This window comes from Puntigrus tetrazona, chromosome 18 (genome assembly GCF_018831695.1).
Source record: "Puntigrus tetrazona isolate hp1 chromosome 18, ASM1883169v1, whole genome shotgun sequence".
In the NCBI taxonomy this organism is placed as follows: Eukaryota; Metazoa; Chordata; class Actinopteri; order Cypriniformes; family Cyprinidae; genus Puntigrus; species Puntigrus tetrazona.
The window spans coordinates 23,936,537-23,957,569 of record NC_056716.1 but is presented as its reverse complement, the minus strand read 5'-3'; the positions used below and the strand labels follow the sequence as shown (position 1 = coordinate 23,957,569).

General features: G+C 37.2%; 2 protein-coding genes across 3 annotated transcripts; one reads left to right on the top strand and one right to left on the bottom strand.

The window, feature by feature from the left end:
- Positions 1-47: 47 nt before the first annotated feature.
- si:dkey-238o13.4 (uncharacterized protein LOC560780 homolog) lies at positions 48-3,685 on the top strand. The gene is made up of 6 exons (XM_043265077.1): positions 48-174; positions 635-742; positions 831-970; positions 1,167-1,263; positions 2,312-2,436; positions 2,589-3,685. The coding sequence occupies exons 1-6, from the start codon at positions 90-92 to the stop codon at positions 2,763-2,765; spliced, it is 732 nt and encodes a 243-aa protein (XP_043121012.1). The 5' UTR covers positions 48-89; the 3' UTR covers positions 2,766-3,685.
- Positions 3,686-5,358: 1,673 nt separating this feature from the next.
- On the bottom strand, positions 5,359-20,570 carry vps9d1 (VPS9 domain containing 1). Of its 2 annotated transcripts, none has more exons than XM_043265074.1 (16): positions 20,431-20,570; positions 19,891-19,963; positions 19,303-19,476; positions 18,657-18,816; positions 17,750-17,861; positions 16,411-16,473; positions 15,671-15,723; positions 15,408-15,495; positions 14,783-14,868; positions 14,172-14,695; positions 13,799-13,928; positions 12,912-13,117; positions 12,324-12,408; positions 9,610-9,714; positions 7,283-7,399; positions 5,359-5,770 (listed from the first exon to the last, which is right to left on the bottom strand). In XM_043265074.1, the coding sequence occupies exons 1-15, from the start codon at positions 20,527-20,529 to the stop codon at positions 7,288-7,290; spliced, it is 2,070 nt and encodes a 689-aa protein (XP_043121009.1). In that variant the 5' UTR covers positions 20,530-20,570; the 3' UTR covers positions 5,359-5,770; positions 7,283-7,287. The 2 variants fall into 2 exon arrangements, with proteins under 2 accessions (XP_043121009.1, XP_043121010.1); XM_043265075.1 differs by having other exon boundaries at positions 7,287-7,399.
- Positions 20,571-21,033: the final 463 nt, after the last annotated feature.

Below are 21,033 nucleotides of genomic sequence, written 5' to 3'. Positions count from 1 at the left end.
ATTTAAAGATCTTGAGCAGCAGGAGACATGAAGCCCATAAAGCATAATCAATCTCAGACGTCTGCGCTGCTGCAGCGGTTGTGTACGCGATGTCAAACGGGGACAGAGTGGTTTTAGCGCTCGGTGGAGCAGGAACTGTCGGCTCCGGGATAGTGAAAGCTCTCCTGGACAGAGGTAAGAGCCATTTAAGTATTTAATTAAGTACTTAATACAATAGTAAGCTTTATTTTTTACATATTAAAATCTGAAATATTATTTAGAATTATTTATAGCAACAGTAACTATTTATAATAATAATAATATTATTATTATTATTATTATTATTATTATTATTATTATTATTATTATTATTTTATTATTATTATTATTATTATTAAGCAAATGAGAATAGCCCTCCAATGCCCACACTGCCCAGCTCTGATTTTTCTAAACACATTGCTTTGTCTAAAATTAGATTCAGTGAATCAATGATTAGGAAAACAATTATATATTCACTACTAGGTTTCTAGGTTTAATTTAGTTCTCAATTTTGATTCTGTAATTTGTCTTTCTTTTCAATAAAAATAAATGTATATTTGCATAAATGTATTTTTTTGAAAGTTCTGCACACCATGTGTTCCAACACGATTTTTAGGTTTCACGGTCGCTGTGATCTCCAGAGACAGCAGCAAGTTGGAGAAACTCAAGGGGTTTGTTTCACCTAGCACAAAAAGTAACCTGACTACTTTAGTGGGAAATGTTGGTAAGTATCTTTTTGCAACCCTAGACATTTTGAGGTCTCATTGATTTCGGATGGATTGGGATGATGCAATTTTCTGCTGATCTGTCAGGCTCAGAAGAGGCAGTAGAGGAGGTGAAACAGGCCTTGCTCAAGTCCGTGGGTAAGATCACAGATGTGGTGTCCTCTCTGGGCTTCAGCTGGTGGCAGGGAGGTCCACCTCACACCCAACCCCTGAAAGAACTCCACTGGGTGAGAGAGCAGCTTCGACTCCGGAGACCCCTCTGCAATATTAATCCCAGTGTTCACCCCTTTCACTGATTATTTATACTTGCTTATATGACACACACCATTTCGTTATCCCCATTTAACTATAACATTCAACCCTGCTTCTGCAAAAGATCCATCATCATTTGATTGCTTAAAACCCTTTGTCTCTAATCAACAGGTTACAGAGACTCTGCTTTTCAGCACCTTTGTGTCTTGGAAAGCTTTCTTTCCTCTGGTGAGAGATGATCCTAACTGCACCTACACCTTCATCACAGGTACGTCACTATTTGCCTACCAAAACAGATAGTTGAATTTATGTAGCTGTACGTGGAAAAATAATTGTGAGTGCATTTTCTGCATTCAGCAAATTCAAAACACAAATAAAACAAAATCAATATACAGTTAGGTGTTCGAATTTTTAGGAATGGCAACAATGCATATTCTGTCAAAAATAAAGTTTTTTTTGGCCCAGGGAAGAACATTTACCCTTCTATTTTAGAGGATTGTTGGAGTGGAAAAAGTTAGGTTATTGAAGTTATCTTTACGCTAAGGCTCTTTTGACAGCTTTTTGCCATAACTGCAAAAATGAAATAAAATAAAGAAAGACAGAACATTCATCCTCAATAATGTAATTTTTCAAATGAACATGGTTTAAAAACTTTTTGGAATGTCTGGTTAAGCCCTGTGGAAATAAATGTAAGGAAATGTAACATATGTGACCTTGGACCACAAAATCAGTCACAAGGGTAAATTATTTTGAGATGTTTTGTCTGAGATGCATCATAAATGACATAAAAAATTATGATAAATAAGCTTTACATTCATGCATGGTTTGTTAGGAAGAATACTTGGCTCAGATACAACCATTTAAAAAAATCTGAAATCTGCGGGTGCATAAAAACCAAAAAATTACCTTTAAAGTTGTCCAAATAAAGTCCTTAGCAAATGCATATTACTAATCCAGAATTGTGTTTTAATATATTCATGGTAAGAAATTTAAAATTTTTATCTTAATGGAACATGGTCTTTATTTAATATCCTAATGGCTTTTTGCATAAAAGAAAATGTAATTATTTTGACCTATACATTGTATTGTTAGAAATTGCTACAAATATACCAGTGCGTCTTACGATCCAGGGTCACGTATACATATGCATATACATGTTTTCAGAGAGAGATTGCTATAAGAACCAGATCTAGATGGCAAAAACATTCAAAAATCGCGATTAATGTCGGAGAGTTTAAAGAATTTTCTCAATCCACTTACTAGCTAGCAGAAACAAATGGCAACAAAAAGTAAACAATTCTCCCTGTTTTCTCCAGGAGGAGCTGGAGAGAAGTTGCTCATGCCGGGCACAGGGTTCCTGACCATCGGTGCAGCCAGCGCTCTGGCGTTCTGTCAGGTTCTGCGTGAGGAGTACCCAGAGGTGCCGTGCAAACTCAACCAGGTGTGTCTTATCTCCTCAACGACGAGCTCATGGGGTTATGTTCCGGCCATGACACGCACGCTCGATGTAGATGTGCTTAATTAAACGTCAGGGAGGGTATTTCCTCATATTTGTTCCTTTGTGATGCCTGTCTTTTATACACCTTCCATCAGGTGAAAATCAATACGGGTGTGGCGGCCCCAGACCGAATGGCCCCCGGGTACCTGAATCACCTGGATTTAGGGGAAGCCGTGGCTACGCTGATAGAGCGCCGCAACACGTCCCACACCGTCTTCCCCGTGAGCTGTCCCGCCGATCTAAAAACGGTTATCTTGGAGGGCAACCTGTAAGCAAGGCCCGTTGGATCTTTCCTTCTGTATTCAGTTTATCCAGTTAGTATGTGTGTGTATTGTTTTATTGCATGTCAGCGAAACATCTCTGCATTGAAAACCCCCAGCTTTGTCATAGTACAGTCATAGCCTTGAAATACCCATCGTGCTCAAAACAAATCAATATAATAAGCAGTGGAATGGCACAGATGCTTTGGAGTGCAGCTGAGCGTAAACGCAGCCCCAGATATGTGCGCTCGACATCGAAGACGAGAGACACGTGTGAGAACGGATGTAAAAACAAACTTGGTCTTTTCCGCGGTTAGAGAGAGTGAAAAAACATGGCAGGTTGTTGGCACACTTGCATCCCCGTAGCGTGACTCCCTGCCCTCGTTCACTCAAAACGTATCTGGCTGTTGCTTCTACGGCTCCAATTATTTCCAGCCGTGTGGCCCATAATAAGCGTGTGAAGGGGGCAAGGGGTTTAGAAATGGCTGGCCTTCAAACCTTTGTTTGCCGTTATCATATTTGCATAAACGATTTAGCGCTATGAATGTACATTTGCTATTAAATGAATCTGGATCAGCGAAGAAAGCCAAGGTGAGGTTTTATTTTGCATCAGCTTATTAAAGAGATAGTTCGCTTAAAACGTAACATTTTCGTTTCACCTTGGTGTCATTCCAAACACGCATGACTCGCAATCTTCTGTGGAACAAAAAAGGAAAATCGTTCTCGTCGGAGGACAACCTTATAGGTTGGGAGTGACGTGATGGTGGGTAAACTATGCCTTTAAATCTGAAATACAGACCAAAAAATACTGTACACATCACCAAAACGTAGTCTCTGTTATTTGGTTTAGCACTTGTCTGAGTAAAAACAATTCATGGGCGCATTTATATCGTGTGTCTGAGGAAATTAAAATAATAAAAAAAGAGAAAATCTCCCAGACTCCTAGTTTCTTTGAAGTAGTAACCAACGTGACCTGAGCCACAAAGCCGAGGGTGTGATAGGACTTCAGTCGCCTGGATTTCATTAAAATCTGGCTCGGAGTCCTTATTTCAAAAATAGTTTGGGAATTGAAAAATCAAAAACAAGGGAAAACAAAGTATCCACTTTGGCAACCAACGATGTCCCTTTTCGTGAGACGGTGCAGTCTGAGTGCCAAAAAGACATGGTTTCTCATCAATATTTTCAAACTCAGAACTCATAGTTGAAGGGATAGGTTACCGCAAAATGAAAACTGTCATTATTTATTCACTCTCATGTAATTCCAAACAGCATTTGTTTTTCTTGCGTGCAACAAAAAAAAAAATGGTATTTTGAAAGACATGAGGTTGAGTTAATGACAACTTTTATTTTCATTTGTATTTTGCAAACATTTAAAGAGAAACTATCAGGGGAGTTACGATGCACAATTTAATCAGCAACCCTTTCTATAGATCAAATAAAATCAGGGTTTGCAAACTTTCCCTAACCACTCTTGCTGTGTTTTGGTGTTTAACCCCAAGGCTTGTCACAGGTTATTTTGGGTGCCAGCTCCAAAACCCAGACAGGAATTGGGGCATTTATGTAGAGGGACAAGACAAGTGGACTGGAAGAGATTTAAAAGGCCGCCCATAGACAAAGTCACACAGTGAAGCCATTAGAGTAATCGTCATCCACACAGAGGGTATTCTAGGACAGAGGTTAAGCCTCCTGATTCAGAGTGGCATGTTTTCTCCTTCGGCCCGGAAACTTTCGGAACAATCCAGCCATCTGCCCATCAGGAAACACAGCCTCCCGCTGAGCAATCGCTTCTCCCAGCAATTTCCTTGGCCTGCGAATTTTAACTAATCGATTAAAAAGGTCCTGAAAAGCATGGAAGAATAAAAAAAAAAAAAAAACACCCCAAAAGGGTTACAATATGTCTTTATTGTTAGAAAATTCACATCTCATGCAGTTCAAACCATGCCCGTGTGCATTATACAATCCTAATGACTGGGTATGAAGAACTTGGGAAGGAATTGAAAAAAAAAAAAAAAAAAAACAAGAGACACACACACGACCACTGTCTCTCAAAGAGATTTAGGCTACATTCACATTACAGATTGAGCAACAAACACACATTCTGCTCAGACAAAACATAAATATTATATATTTATTTTAAATGCATTTGCTCATACAAATTATTTTATTATGCCTATTTTCTATTCAGTCTCCTCAAATCCCAGTAACTGAAGACAAATGGTTTAGCAGCATTAATGCTTCTCACTTTTTTCCCCCCCCTCACATTGATTTTTACACTTTGACTATTAGAGTGAAAAGCAATTAAGTAATTAAGATATTTAAAACGAAGTAGATAAAACCTATACTGCTTAACAACGATGCCTGTTTGCCAAGTGGTATATTTACTTTTATAAGAAATGCACAGCTCGGCATATAAATGTATAACTTGTTTTGACAATTTTTCTCCATTATGTCCGAACCAGTACAACAAGCTCAAAATGGCTAAAACGCTAAAATAACACAAAACTCCATTAGTGTCTCTTTTTATATTGTTTAATAAATAGGGTGTTACATGAGGTCAAATGCTAGTAGTGCTTTAGTCTTTCATCTCCATTGATAAAACTCTGAGAAATATATTTTGACCAAAAAAAAAAAAAAAAAAAAAAAAAAAAATATATCAATGGGATTAGAATAGGCGCAATCACATTTGCGCATATATATATATAAAATTACATTTTAACTAACCTTTCCACAAACCCTTTCCTAACATCTGGCTCATCCCATTCAGTCTCAACATTTTTTTTGCTTTGGCTACAATACTGGTCTTCTAACCACATTCAGATCCCATATTCAGAACCCGTCCTGTAGCTCCCAAAAACACTGAATAACCTTCTCCAGTCCCTTCAAAAGCAGTAGGTGAAGAAGATTTGAACAGAACTGAAGTCTGGCCTGATTTGGGACTTGAACAGTCTGAGCAGAGGAGATTCACCAACTCCTGAGGACTGTCAAACACGATGAGATCTTTCCGTCGGCTGAGGCACCTAGAACCAAAACACAAACGGCTCCAATTAAACTGGATGAACAAGAACCATGCAAGCCAGCCAGCTACTTTAAGAGAAGAGACTGCTAGAGAAGCCGAAGCGAACGAAAGTGTTCTGCATCACTCTGGCAGAGGCTAGAAGTTTGTTTGACATTTTGGCATGTTTAACAGTCTCCATTGGGTAATCTAATTAGAACTTGAGCCACCGTAGACTATTATTATTATTTCAGTAATGCAGCCTTAAATAGAAACTTCACCCGGTGGGCAAAAACAAACAGCAACATTTCACTTTAAGAAGAGAAGTTCAAAGTTCGGCAAGGTCAGTGTAATTTATCCATCAAGGTAAGAGCAACACGTCTGGCTCTGGTCCAGGGGTTCTGCCCAGCCCCTCCCATTCTATTTGTTTCAGTTAAGCTGTTCAGTGATGGATGACGAAAGAGGAACGCATTTCAACATGGGACGCCGTAGTGTTAGTGACAGCTTTACACTTCGCTCTGCAAAGTTAAACGTTTGGATAAAATGGGAGAACTGTGTCACACGGTGTTCTGATGAGACAGAATAACATTGCCTGAGAGTTAGTTTAACCTTTTCAGAAATAATAATAAAAAAAATGGGGTCAGTAAGATTTGTATGTTTTTTTGAAACATTTTTATGCTCACTAAGTCTGCATGAGCAAATACAATATTATAAAGTGTTTTTATAAAATGTATATATTGTTATTATTAAAAATAGCTTTTTCACACTACATTTTTAAATTCCAATTAATCCGGAATTATTTTTAGCAGCCTTTACTGCACTTCAGTGTCACATGATTTACGGATTGAACGCCTGCAACAGTGACTATATTCATGGCAAGAGGAGACATTTCAATTTTACAATTCAGTCATATATAATTTTCAAACCAAACTGTTATATAGTCGTTTTAAATGACATGACTACAACTATACAAAAACATACATGTAATAAAATTAACAAGAACAAAAAATAAAAACAATTATATAGATTCTTTCAGATTAGTGCATGACATCAATTTTAAAATAGTCTCAGAATTATTTTTGAAAATGCCCATTAAAATAGTTTCTGGAAAAAAAAAAAAAAAAAAAAAAAAAAAAGTTGCCTAGTAATTAAAATTGGATATTCAATTGTTTTTAAAATATTGTATGATTTTTATTCTGTGTCACATCACCTTAGAAATTAAATTTACATTAATACTAAATCAGAAATTAATCCAACAAACTAACAAAAAAACAACTCCTAAATATCTTTGTAAAAAAACAGTGAATAATTTTGTCGTTTTCACTATTCTCCTATTTGATACTGTTCAGTGCTTTGATAAAATATTTATAATTAAAAAGTGATAGTTACAGTTCAAAAGAACAGTCGTTGAAATAGATAGAAAGCATGTTTTCAAACTAATTATGAATCAGGATGGTAATCAATGCGTGCATGTAGGTAGCTGACCTGCATCGGTGTGTAGCAGAGGATAAACTTGAAATGATATGATAGGCTTTACCTACGTCAGGTGGGTTTGGCAGCGGGGGGTGGAGCCCCACCCAAGAGCAATGACTCAACGTAGGTCAGCGCACTCTGCATTGACGTCAGGCAGTACCCTTCCTCTCCGATCAGATACCTGTAGACATAAACACTTCATTAGCGCTTCTGCTCACAAGGGAAAACAAGATCTCTTCCACTGAGGGTCAACTTCAAGTGAACCCATCTGCTAATGAGACTAAGACACGAGATCAAGCTGAAGCCAAGAGCCAGTGTCTAACATGTTAGGGAATGTGATGAGAGAAGAAAAAGTAAGAGAGAAACCAAAAGACGGTATGAGACAGGTCTTTCAGTTCATTTAAAGTTCACTCAAATATAAAAATCATCATTTTGCACCCTCAAGTCATTTTAAACCCGTGCCATAAAGCCATATTTGACTTTGAGATCTGCTTGAAGTACAGATCATCAGTAAAATGCTCAATTTTGAACAAATTATTTCAATAGATTACCTAAAATGTACTCACGCTCAAGCAAATCTAAGACATGGATTTTGTTTGTTTCCTTTTCAGAACAGATTTGGAGAAATTAATTACATAACCTGCTCCCCAGTGCAGTGATGGAAAAAGCATGATTTATTAAAGAATCGTACACTTTAAAACCGTTGTTTCTGCTGCACGCTCAATGTGATATTTCTCTCCTTCTTCGGATGAGAACTTTTTCACTGGAAAAAGCAGCATCATAGATAAAGGAGTCATATTACAGCCAGCAGCAATGGTTTGAAGTGGAAAATGTCTTGAATACGCAGCTTTTCACTTCACAAGACATTGATTAATTGACTGGAGACATGAGTTTCACCTCTGGATTGTGTTTTGAAACTCATTCTGATGGCACCAATTCACTGCAGAGGATCCATTGGTGAGCAAGTGATGAAACGCTAACTTTCTGTTGAAGAACTTCTAAATCTCAGATTCTTTTTTTGAACACTGCCACCGAGAGGTTTGACACCTCTGTGTTCAGTGGCAAACATAAGTTAAATTAGAATGAGTCGAATAATCAAAAATCCCTTTAAATCAGTCCAAGACATGCATATAGTTCAAATGAAAAGGAAACCTGTTAACGGTGCCTGAGAATCAGCACACTTCCTATCACAACTTTCCTCACACGCTGCAGAGTTCCACCCTCAGTTCCAAGCCACCGAGCAGAACAAACATCTAAAGAGATTTTATTTGTATTTTTATAGGGAGAGAAAAACCCAAACCAGAATATCCCCAACATTCCTTTTTAAGAGCCAATCTAACCAGCCTGTAAAAATGTCCAGTTTTATACTGATAAACAGAGCTCAGGGCTGTGGTCTGAGTAGACACGCAAGAGTACGGCGCAGGAGGGGTGACATGAATACCCATAACGCTGCTCAGGAAACAGGTCAAGCGGTCACCTAAACGAACAGAGATCTCGCTGTTGTGATATCCTCTGCTCGAAAACAAATAAACAAACACGAATGATGGCATCAAGGTTGAACTCCCTAATAAGAACTGTAATACTTGCTTATGGGTTTATTCCAACATGAATAGACTGGAGGGTATTTTTCTAGCTGACATATTTATGTGCAGAATCTGACAGTGAAATAGATGACATTTCGATTATTGGAAACAAGTGAGGTCGTGTTCTGTCGATACTTGATACATGACCAAATTTCCAAACAGCATCATCTACCCCAACATTTTCAATGACTGATGCCAAAAATTTGACAGACTGTCAATTGGTTTTACGGGCTGTCTAAAACGTGACATTTTCTATTGCATAATATTTAGCAAGGCTGAAAATGTAGATTATAACAATAACATTTAACTCACAGCCATATAGATAACAACTGGACTATCATTTACAATTTTTGTGTTTGCTTATTTATCTGACTTATTTATCAAGTCTAAAGCTAAGAACTGGATATACTACCACTGAAAAATATCATAAGCAGCACAACATTTATAAGTAATGTTTCTTGAATTTCAAGTCAGCATGCTGAAAATTTAGATTTGCCATCTCAGGATTAAATAACCTATTAATTATATAGTACAAAAGGCACTTTTAAATAGCAATATATCAAATAATTAATCTTTATGAGCATAAAGTGATTTCTTTTAAAAGTCTCTCCAACGTCTAAATGTAAAGAGATTGACTGACTTTACAAAAGAACGTCACAAGACATTACCTGATGGAGACACATGCACTATAAAGCACAGAAAAGTGTGGGCCTCCTCCAATTATTCTACACAACTTCCCATGACTCATTATCAGTTCATATTTGCAGAGAACAGAAATATTACACAGCTCTTCATATTAAAGACGCACCCCTCGTGAATGAACTCTTCCAATGCGGCACATTCAGACACCAGCTGAGGCGTTTCACTGCGTAAAGCCACAAACGCCAGGATGGGCAACAGGTCATCGGCACCTCTGAGGAAAAAAAAAAAAAGAAACAATATTGTAAAAACAAAAAACGGAATGCAAACAAACAAAGATATTTAAAATTCATTGTCAAGATAAGATAATCTCATGAAGAACAGATACCCCATGATTCGGGAGTTAGAGGGATGTTTGCGTGAGAAAATAGCTGGGTATCCCCTTTCCTGCCGGACTGCAGGACACCTGATATGTTTCATACAGTTGAGAATAGTGGTGCATACCTTCATCATCTCTGTTCCAACACCGTTTCTGCTGCTATCAAAATAACGCTCATACAAGGCATGCTGGGATGACGTGTCAGTTAGCTTGTTCAAGCCTGTTTGTCAAATTATGGCCAAATCTGAGCATATGTTGAAGAGTTTTTTTGTTTTTTTTTTTTTTTTTAAACCGAGGACAAAATTGACAGACTTTAACAATGTGAACTTGAACAATGATTAGAGTAATGAAATCTATTGCAGGAATAAAATGAGCAAATGCATAAGCATTGTAAAAAACAAAACAAAAAAAATTTATTATGGACCAATATGCCCCCTCTAGAGAAAAGACAAAAGAATAATACAAAGATGGACAGAGGAAATGACTGCTGTGCAGAAGGAAACAGCAATATAAAGTACGAGTGAACGTACTCCAGAAAGGAGGAGAAGAAAGTGAGCGAGTGAGAAAGAGGAGAGACAATGGAACAGAACAACCGAAAGAAAGAAAAAAAAAAAAAAAAAAAGAAAAAAAAGGGTGAGAATGGCTAAATTGTTCATGTTCATGCATGCATGAGGACATTCATTCTCCCTCACAACCAAACACAAACTTAAAAGCAAAACAAAGGCAGAATGCGCCTTGGCTGTGCTACCAGGGCAAAATCGGGACAAGTCTCACAGTGACACATTTCCTTTCGGATCGCTGATGCCTTTATGGCATAATCATTTTTAAACCAAAGTTCAAGCGCGGGATTGAAAACACCCAAATAATGCTAACGAACCAAAACCGTTGGATTTGGAAAGCAGCAGTACATTGTTCTGGTAAGAATAAACAAACATACGGAAATTAGGGATGGGCAGCATGACCAAATCATCTAATTGCAAAATCATAATTATATAATACAGTGTTCCAAAAAATAAAAAAATAAATAAAAAGTGCAAGATTTTAGATTATACTTATAGGTCAATAAATTCAATTATTAACAAAATGTAAAATATTAAAACGCAAATTAAATTTAAACGTAAAAAAAGTAATTTTAAAGAAAACGTGAACCATTCTATTGTTATTTTACTAAGACTAACTGAAACCTGTATTTAGATTTTATTGCTCTTTTGTTGGTTTTGACTTCTTTTGTCGTCCTCATTTGTAAGCTGCTTCGGATAAAAGATATGTAAATGTGATTTTTGCTATAACTGAACAGACCTACGTTTGTCTATTATTGGTTCAAAAAAGGCAAAATCAGTGACAATACTGTCTGCACTGGAAGCTTCTGCTTCCAACGCAGCCTACTTTGCCCATGATTTTTAAAATTACGTCACCGCGGATATATTATTAAATGAATAATTTAAATGGTATAACAATCTGCACCAGCTGATAGATTTCTACACATTTCACATTGGCTTTTTTCTGAAGGAGAAAAACTATTTTGCGAGTCATTGTACAAGTGTTGCAAGACAGCGCTGTAACAACAAGCATCTACATCAGTCATGGGGCACCAAACCGCCGAGCATGTGCGTCACCAGCGAGCCACCGCTCTGCAAACCGTGATGCAAAGAGACATGTAGATATGACGCAAGTGTTCATTCTACCCTTCTACCTACCCTTCCTAGAATGAAGCACGAAATCAAGACAGAAAAGATGAACAGGCAGCTTGTTTTGATGGGTGTGGCAGGGCCAAAGGGTTACGGACATCCGAACGGCCCAGCGCAGATACTAGCGTGAGCTCACACTTTAACCGTCAAGATCGCAGCCGAGACGGGAGGATATTTAAGATGTTTTCTCAAAAGAGCGCAGCACACGCTGAGGTCTGTGGGAGAATTACCACAAGCAATCTGAGCCAAGAACATTCACTCTGATAAACCTGAATAAACCCACGTATTTAAGAAAATGTGTGTCATCGGGATTCTACTCTGGTGAAACACACCTATTCATGCTGTAAAACCAGAATTCAGGAGTTTTACGAGCTGTCGAAAAGCTGTGCAAGATCTCATGAACCAGAACATAAGCGGAGCCACAAATCTGCAACAGACAAGGGTCACTTTTGGTTAGTACGACTGGATCAATTTGACTTGAGCTAAGCAGTTCTACGCTCAGACCCTCTCTCAAAAGTGCATCAAGGCCAAAGTCTGCTCCAGACAGGGCGACCCACTTAAGAGAGGAAGTCAGCTCTGAGTGCCCCGCGGGGGCCAGAGGGTCAAGACAGAACCCCTGCTGAGCTTTGGCCTCTGTGAGGCCTGATGAAGTCTGACACAAGGCCAGCAGACAAGCAGGAGATTGCTCTCAGGACTCTGAACTCCAACAAAAAGTCCCTTCGTGACTCGTTGTACTTTTTTTTTGAAAGAACAGAAATAAAAATAATGGAGTTTCACAGAATCGTAACCGTTTTTATAACACTTGTGCATACTCACATTGCTGCTGATTTGGGTGGAGGATCGTTTTCTTGCAGGAGGCGGTACTCTTCAGCACATCCACAGATGATTCGTAGAGTTCTCACTGCAATGAAAAATAAATACAATGGAAAAAACAAAACAAAAGAGGTGTATGTTTAAACTAAGGGTACACATTAGAATTGATTAGCATTCTTAAAAGGCAGTTCATGTAATACATTAATTCGGTCAACTCATCGCTGTCCAAAAAATCAAAAAGCTCTCTGATTTAATCAAAAGTACCTTAATTTGTGTTATGAAGATTATAAAAGCAATATTTTATGAAGAAGTTACATGCATTTATAATTTTCGGCTTGCTCAAATTATAGTTAAATTATGACAAGTTGTAATGAAGACAGATATTCACTCCATTTTATTATTAACCAGCTAATTTCTAGATCAAAAACAGTAAGGGAGAGCACAACATCAGCACTGGTAAGATATTTAGTCTCACTAATTTCAATGGAAATTGTGCTGACTTGCAGTTTCATTTGCAACAGTTTGAGTACACATGGTTTCAAAAACCAGATGCATACACACACACTTTGTGGTTTAAATTTATGATCTTACCAATACACTCCAATTTCTTCTGAGGACAATAGTCTCTACACAGAAGCTTCAGCTCCTGCACGGCTGACTCATATGGATAGGAACCATGCAGCAGAGCGGTGTCTTTTGGGAACAATTTAGATGGAACACCAACATCACCAGGTGAAACATTACAATGAAGACGCATGCTGCTCTCAATAGCCAGCTCCCGTTCTTGATGCACCTTCCTAAAGCATTCCCAAAAAAAAAAAAAGTATATGTTAAATCATACAGCATGTAAGAAAATGCAATGTCAAAGTTTTTTTGTGAGCAGCTGTAAGGGAAGATTTTATTTTCAGCCACGCTCTAAGAAAATACTGCATACGACAAATTGACAAGTTGAGACTACTGAATTGTAGATTAATAGTGCCATCTACTGCTCAGTGTCTATCCATATAATAATTCAACATGACTCAGCCATCTCTGCCATTCTAAGTAGTAATTTGAATATTCTATTTTTAATAAGGGGAGAAAATATATAGATGAACATATTACTTATTTAAAATTATATTTATGCAAGTAAAATTGGAGGGGGAAAAAAAAGCCTTTAAATCCATAACAGGATTAACCTAATTGTTTATATGTACACACACACAGACACTAGTCATTAAATAAGATAGAAAATAATTCTTATTAAAGAAAGGATGGATTTAAATTTAATTCCAAATCTGTGCAACAGGGGATTAACCTAATTCATTTAAATGACTAGTATGTAAGTTTGAAATTAAAATTTTTATTAACATTTTTAAGTTGTTATAGGAACTTACAGTATTACTGTATTTAATCAAGTCAGTCATATTTGGTGAGACTTTTCAAAAACAAGCCAAAAAAAATTAAATCAAACATCCAGCAATTATTTGGTGACTTGCCTAAAAAGTGCCAAAAGAGGGCGCCAAATAGGGGTGAAGAAGACTTCCTCTATACTTGCCACGCATTGGTCCTTAGAATTTGCAGTGTTGAGACATTCAAAAGAGAGAAGACACAGAGACAGCAGGCGATCTGTTTCACACAAAGATAAATCCATTTACCACAGACAATCAGCCAGCTAGTTCATGTCAAAAGAACCTATTTAACAAACACATTTAGGGTGGGTTATGATGCTCAAGCATTGGTCACACCCCGATTTAGTGTGAGCACATGATACAACCATACAGATCCCACTGGCTATTACAGGGGATTTCTAAAAATGCGGAACTCAGTCGAGAATCTAGATTTGTCCAACAAGAACAAACACTCACTTACCGATAGCATTGTGGATGTCTTTGACGATGGCCTTCAAATGTTCCTTCAAAGCACGCTCCTCAAGATTAGTAATATGAGACTCTAGGTCCATGTGTGTTGTGTCAAAAGTCACATCAGAGTCCGTATCATCACCACTGTGAGAAGGAACCCAGTCCAGCTGAGTAAGAAACTTCTCTAGATCCTCAAAAGAGTTCTCCCTATCTGTGGAGACCAGAGTTGAGGGCTCATCCGGGTCTGTCTCAGACTTTGTGTCGTTGGCGTTGAGGTCGTGGGATGGAGACAGGGAGATGGAGGCATCAGATAAGCTGTGTGTCATTGCGGATTTGAGCGGGCTCTGCTGCTGCTGCGGAGACACAAAACTGTCGGACAGGAACAGGCTTTGGGCGCTGCGGGAGGGTTTTAAGGGCAGCGAGTGACCGAACGCTGTGCTCAGAGGAATGCACTGGCTCACTATAGGATACAGTCTGTTATACACCCGATACTGAAGCCTCTTCAGCAACTTCATGACCGGATGGTCTGGATAGCTGGGATTGGAAAAGAAATGAACCAAATGACATGAGATACAAAAGAAATACTTCATGCTTACAGATGATCTGACAGCATGAACCTACCTGAGAAGACACGAAAGAAGACCTGAAACCAGCACAGGATCATTTGGATTCTTTTTCAGATTAGCTTTCCAGATTTTTGGCCATTCCTACAATTAAATGCATAACTTCTTATTAGTGCATAAACACTAAAAGTGACAGTAAGGATATTTAGTGTTACAAATGATTTCCGTTTTAAATAAATGTTGTTCTATTCATCAGAAAATCTTTGAAAAAAAAAAAAAAGTTTAAAATGATTAAAAGGGGAAAAAAATGTGTTTCTTAAGCATCAAATTAGCATGTTAAAAATATTCCTAAAGGGTCATGTGAAACTGAAGAAATTCAGCTTTAGCTTTGCCATGGCGAGAAAAAAAAAGAAAAAAAAAAAGTTCAAGAAGTAATCTTAAGATTGTACATATATTGTATAGCATTATTTTTATTTATTTTTTGGAGTATAAATGATTGCAGCCTTGCTGAGCATGACACTTCTTCCTAAGGATAAAAAATAAATAAATAAATAAATAAATCTTGCATACAAATCTTATCAATCCTAAACTTTTGAACAATATTGCAGGTTTACTGGTTAAATTTGCAGTTGCAAAAACATCAAAAGATATTGTTTAAAAAGCCACAATATACATAAGCTTACATGATCTTGCTCATATTCAAGCACACTTGCATACAGAACTCGCTGCTCTTGTTCCTCAGGTGTCATGGTCCCACAGGTCGCAAACCTCCTGCAAAAACAAATACATGAGCCCAAATTAAAATAAATAAATGTTGTGCATTATGCAACTTGCAATGTTTTTGCACAATTCCTTTACTATTACAAGGTATTATATTATGCATAACATTCAACATTGTATTATGAGTTTTTCCTGTTTCAAAGAAACAACTTTACATGGGTCTCACCTGTTTGCTTCTTCCTGCAACCTGAGTCTCCTTTCCTCCATTTTTCTTTGAAGCTGCATGAGCTCAGGAAAACTCCCAAACGTTTGATAAATAACCACACTCAGAAAAAGCTTTCAGCGGAAGAAAAAACCTTGCACACGGCAGAATGATTAAACGGTCGCTTAACGTTTGGTTTTTCACATGTCCACATTACAAAGAGCTTCACTTAAAGCTTTTAGGAAGTCCTTGAAATAGTACATTTATCAGATTTCAATTAAACTACATTAAATAATCCAAATTCAAATAATGCGATTTAATAAAACTTAAAATAATCTTGAAAAGAAGCATGGAGAGTTTGAACAATAGAAACCTCTGGTTTGCAGAGAAAGAGGTCACGGAAACGGGTCACAGACGTGCTGACCTTCCAACATTAAACATTTCTTCCCAGACACTCTTGACACAGGCATATCAAAGGTCAAACATTGATGAACTTAAAATAGACAACAAAACCCTTTGATAATCTTATGTAATAACCTCTACAACAGCATAAGCAATTGACAGAAATTATTGATGGAAAGAAAACAGATGTAACAGATACAATTGCAAGAACAATCCAATTATGGCAACTAAAATTTTCTCAATGGCTACGTTTGACATCCATCAAATTATGGGCCGATTATTTATTAACGGAATCATAATGCGATGCATTTAGGTTTCAAATCTGAATCACGAGCCACAGCTCAAGAAACCGTTAAGGATACTGCATCTTGTCTGGCTTTGGCGATTATAAGATTCTCCATCATCTGCCTCTGAAGTGAAAGAGTCTGTAATAAGAAAAAGACCACTGTTACACAAGTCTTTATTTCAGCTTCAAACTTTAATATACCTAATGGAAGAAGACGAAAAAAAAAAAAAAAAAAAAGAACGTTACATAATGCATACTGCATTTAAACTTACTGACAGCACATATTTGTATTTATTTTACTTTATTTTTTAAATTAATTTACCATTTCCAATCACAAAAGTAAATTACTTTGACTGGCCACAGTTCACAATTTGTAAAGCACGCTTTTGCCTGAATTTAAAATAGTCAAACAATGTAAAACCTAAAAGCCTGGGCTAAAAGTAAAAAACAATTAACTAAAAGACAAAAATTCAAAAAGCAGTGAATCAATTAATATAAAGCAGAATAGACGGGCAATGTCACAGCATGATATTATCACTTTCAAATGTTGAATATTTTCATATATCTTTATGCAATGGATTTTCAGATTCGCTGTAAACACTTTCACACACATAGCACGGCACGTACATTTAAACATTCCTTCAAAAATCACCAGTTATCTATAGATTAAATTAGCAATCTAATCAAATATAACATAACAAAACGTAAAATAATGTATCAAACCGAACCTTCCAGAACGTCTTGATTTTTTTCCAGTACAAACGGATATCCATTGGCGTTTCTCTGCGTCTTCGGATCATTCTTGAAAACTGTACAGCACACACTGTTTGTGTCCCGCCGAACAACATTAAGTTTGACCCGCCACCAAAACGCACACGAAAGAACTTACCGTACAAGTACACGCGATATAGCTCGTTAAAACTACGACAGTTTTGCGACAGCGACCTTAAATGTTTAAATATGTCTGCGCGCAGCCAATCTATCGCTCTGAGACCCTGACCGGCTCCCAAAACCACAGCAGCGTCGCGGCGGTCGCGGCACTCAAGACATGTGAGTTTAGTGAATCGCGCAAAAGCCATTTAAAACCAGGAGGTGTGGCGTCAGGTGTGTTCTACGCATGCGCGACGCACGGTTCCACATCATGTGCGCGAACGTCTGAATATGGGTCAAAGAATAAGTTCATTGTTCACGGATTTTCCACGCACACATATAGAATTTTATACACATTAATAAAGCTGGAAGTAATCACAAACGGAAATATTTTATTGTCTTTCTACATCTATTTTATTTTTTTCTCTTTCTTATTAATTTTCTTTCTTTTTTCTTGTAAAATACAATTTTTTAAATAATGTTTACAAATGAAAGAAAAGAAGAAGAAAAAACCCATGAATGATTTTTCCGCCCCCCAGACTTACCAATGAGGTTTTTTGTGTGGCCTGACCAGGCGTAAGTCTTGCCAGCCGAGCCTCATAATTAGCCTTAAGTTTCTGGTTGAGACGCGAGGCTTCTTCAATAGGCGTTAATTCCCTGTCACACATACACACAATCATTTTTATTGTGTACATACTGTGCATTAGGGACAGTTAAACTAGAATAGCATGATGTCTTATTAACTTCTTTCATATGGAGGCAGAATAGATTTGTTCTCTATCACAAAACTGATAGCTTTGAAAGATCAATTATCGGGGTCAGCGGTCAGTGCAAGTGCACGCTACTAATCGTGTGAAACGTGGGGTGTCATGTGAACCGTCGCTTAAAAAAAATATATACAGTGATGAGAAACCAAACAGTAAAGATTCCAGAGAGCAGCAACGACATAATACATCATTTGAAATAATTTTAAGTAAAGGCTGTTTTGGATTGCAGGCATCACCCAGATCATCCAAACGTGCTAACATTATTGCTTTTTGCTTTCTTAATAATTTTAATTAAATGTTAAAAATATACCATCATATACAAAGCTGCTCTGTCTCCGGTTGAACAAAACATACTGTTCTTGGAGACTGTAACTGAATAAAACGGGGACATTCATTATGGAGAAAGTTAAAGTGAATTCACAATTCACTTTTATTTAATGGAGGGCTCCGAGATGGTAAGACGTAATTTTTTCAAAAACTAGCCTTTGAATTACATAATAGTAATGTATAGCTTTCAGTGTTATTTAAACTTGTTTTTGTTTGTTATCTTCTACGTCATACTATATCTTTGAAAACCAGATGTGAATGATCAATGCATATCGAGACTCTGTACTCATCATTATGTAGGTTCCCCCATGTTCTGCATACAGCAGTTATGAAACTCTCAATGGCTGCACTGGCTTACTTTCGGTTGTCTTGTGATTCCATTGACTGAAGCTTCTGGAAGACTTCAGGTGGCAGGAAGGGGGAGTCCGTCTCCCCTCCCTCAGAGAGGACTCTGCGATGTCTGGAGGGCTGCTCTTTACTTTGGCTCTCAGAAACCAATGCAGCTGCATTAAGTTTATCTACACAAAAAGGAGTGTTGTGTAAAATGAAATGGAATACCGTTAAACGTTTAATAACCAATCATTTTTGTCATGTAGGGATGCTTTACATTGTTCAAAATTGACAGTAAGAGATTTTAAATGTTACAAAATGTATATTTCAAATAAATGCTGTTTATAAAAAGAATCATGAAAAAAAATACTATGGTTTTAGGCATTTAAGCTGTAATGACTACTTTAAATTCTACTGTGTCATTACAAGAATAAACTACAGTTTAAAAACTATTTTAAATTGTAATAGAATTTCACAGTATTACTATTTTTTTTTACTGAATTTTGATTGAATAAACGACTTTATTCAAACCATTACAACATCTTAATTATTGGAAACATTTGAATGGTAGTGCATGAATATATGTTAAAATAATGTCTGTATGTTTGATATATTTCAAACAGTAGCTTCATAAACTCCCTGATCGAGAAAACTAAATAAACAAAAAGGCTCACCTGTTGTTTTGGGATGATTTGTCGCATTAATAGCCGGACAGGTGGGTAGAGGAGTGGAGGAGATAGGTGTTGAGGATTCTTTCTTTCTTATGATGCATGATTTAACCCTCTCTAAACATTGCTCAACAAGTTTCACCATCTTCTCCAGTTCCACCGACTCCATCTCTACCTCCTCTGCAAGAAGTGCATGAGAGTCATGCGTCACATTCAGTCCATAAAAACAACACTTTAAAGCTAGTTAGGTTACTTTCTAATCCAGCAGGCAAACTTAACTCAAGTAGAACAAAGGTGATATCTAGCTTTATCTTAATTGGGCTCACTTAATGCAATCTACAGATGTTCATACATTTGCAGCCTGCGCGTCTTGTCAATTAAATCCACTTCGATCGCATGATGAAGCACGCAAATTTATGACACATTAGCACATGCAGTGTATTAAAAGTTCTCTCTCAAAATAGGAAGCCAGTTTACACCGCATGACAATGACTAAGATAGAGGAAATTAAATGCATTGTGAAATAACCATTTAAGCCTGAAAGCACACTTCCCATATGAATAGAAGTTTCTTGATTATGTGCGACTAACTTACGTTTAGATGTGGCATCTTCAAGCAGAGCATGAGAGATGTAGTTGATACTTCTCAAATATTCACAGTATGCCTCCTATAAAAGGAAACAAATAATTATAACGCTGGCATTGGATGTGTTCTGCAACATTTGTAGCACTGCCACAACAACGATCCACAAAAATATGGCACAACATGATTTTTTAAATGTCCACAACTCAAATGAACCCTGATGAATCTTCAAACACACTCTCTAATGCCAGACGATTAGGAAACAGGTAACGTTAATAACGTTCAGCAGACATCAAAAGATAACGTTAAACACTCCATATGACAGTTAATATGATTTCATCCGAAGATTTTATCAGGACCTTCACTGAATAAAGTTCACATTTTGGACGCAATCGACTGGATCTTTTGGGGAAAATCATTGGGGTTCTCATGATCGTCGGCTTCGATCAATGTTTACGCTGATAAATGACGTCACTCTCGCGCGCACTCATTGGCTAAACATGACCATATCTGGACTAAACAGGGCAGGTTTAAAGATTTAAACATCTGTACCTCGTGTCTGTTGCCGGTATCCAGCTGAATGGCCACTTTTACAAGTCTCATGGCATTCTGCAGCGGTCTCTGACTGCCGTCACTGACAGGAGCGGCCATCCTGCCAAAACAATCGCGCGAGTCCGTCGACGACCCGCAGCAACCCGCGAGTGACGTAATTACTGCGCTTTCAAAATAAAAGGAGATTAACTCAGCTTTTAACTGGCATGCGTTTAAATTAACAAAGAAAATTAGACAATCTGAACCTTACACTTGACTGTGTGAACAGTAAAATTTTTCTTCAATTAATGAAAATCACAGACATTAATTGTGAGATATAATACATATAACAATAAAGCAAATATTTAGAAAACAGACTTAGCTAAAATTTTCCAAAAATGTGCCTATATATGTATTAAATATCTGCAACAGAAATAGATACAAGTTATATTGTTTATGTGTATTTTTGTTATTTTTCCTGCAGCTGAATCTTTAAATGCTTTACATTATAGGGTAATAATTCAGCTCTGCCATAATAATAATAATATAGATTTTGCTTTTTTATTTTAGTTTATGCATTTTTTCCCATGTACTTTTGTCAGTTTCAGAGGCTTTTTCAGTATT

Excerpts from the sequence above, each read along its gene's own strand:
- si:dkey-238o13.4 (XM_043265077.1), top strand. The coding sequence starts at position 90 with ATGTCAAACGGGGACAGAGTGGTTTTAGCGCTCGGTGGAGCAGGAACT. Across the intron at positions 175-634 it reads GAAAGCTCTCCTGGACAGAG|GTTTCACGGTCGCTGTGATC; the intron begins GTAAGAGCCATT and ends CACGATTTTTAG. Across the intron at positions 743-830 it reads TACTTTAGTGGGAAATGTTG|GCTCAGAAGAGGCAGTAGAG; the intron begins GTAAGTATCTTT and ends CTGATCTGTCAG.
- vps9d1 (XM_043265074.1), bottom strand. The coding sequence starts at position 20,529 with ATGGCCGCTCCTGTCAGTGACGGCAGTCAGAGACCGCTGCAGAATGCC. Across the intron at positions 19,964-20,430 it reads ATACCGGCAACAGACACGAG|GAGGCATACTGTGAATATTT; the intron begins GTACAGATGTTT and ends TTCCTTTTATAG. Across the intron at positions 13,118-13,798 it reads CCTCTTTTGGCACTTTTTAG|GAAGGTGCATCAAGAACGGG; the intron begins GCAAGTCACCAA and ends GGAATGCTTTAG.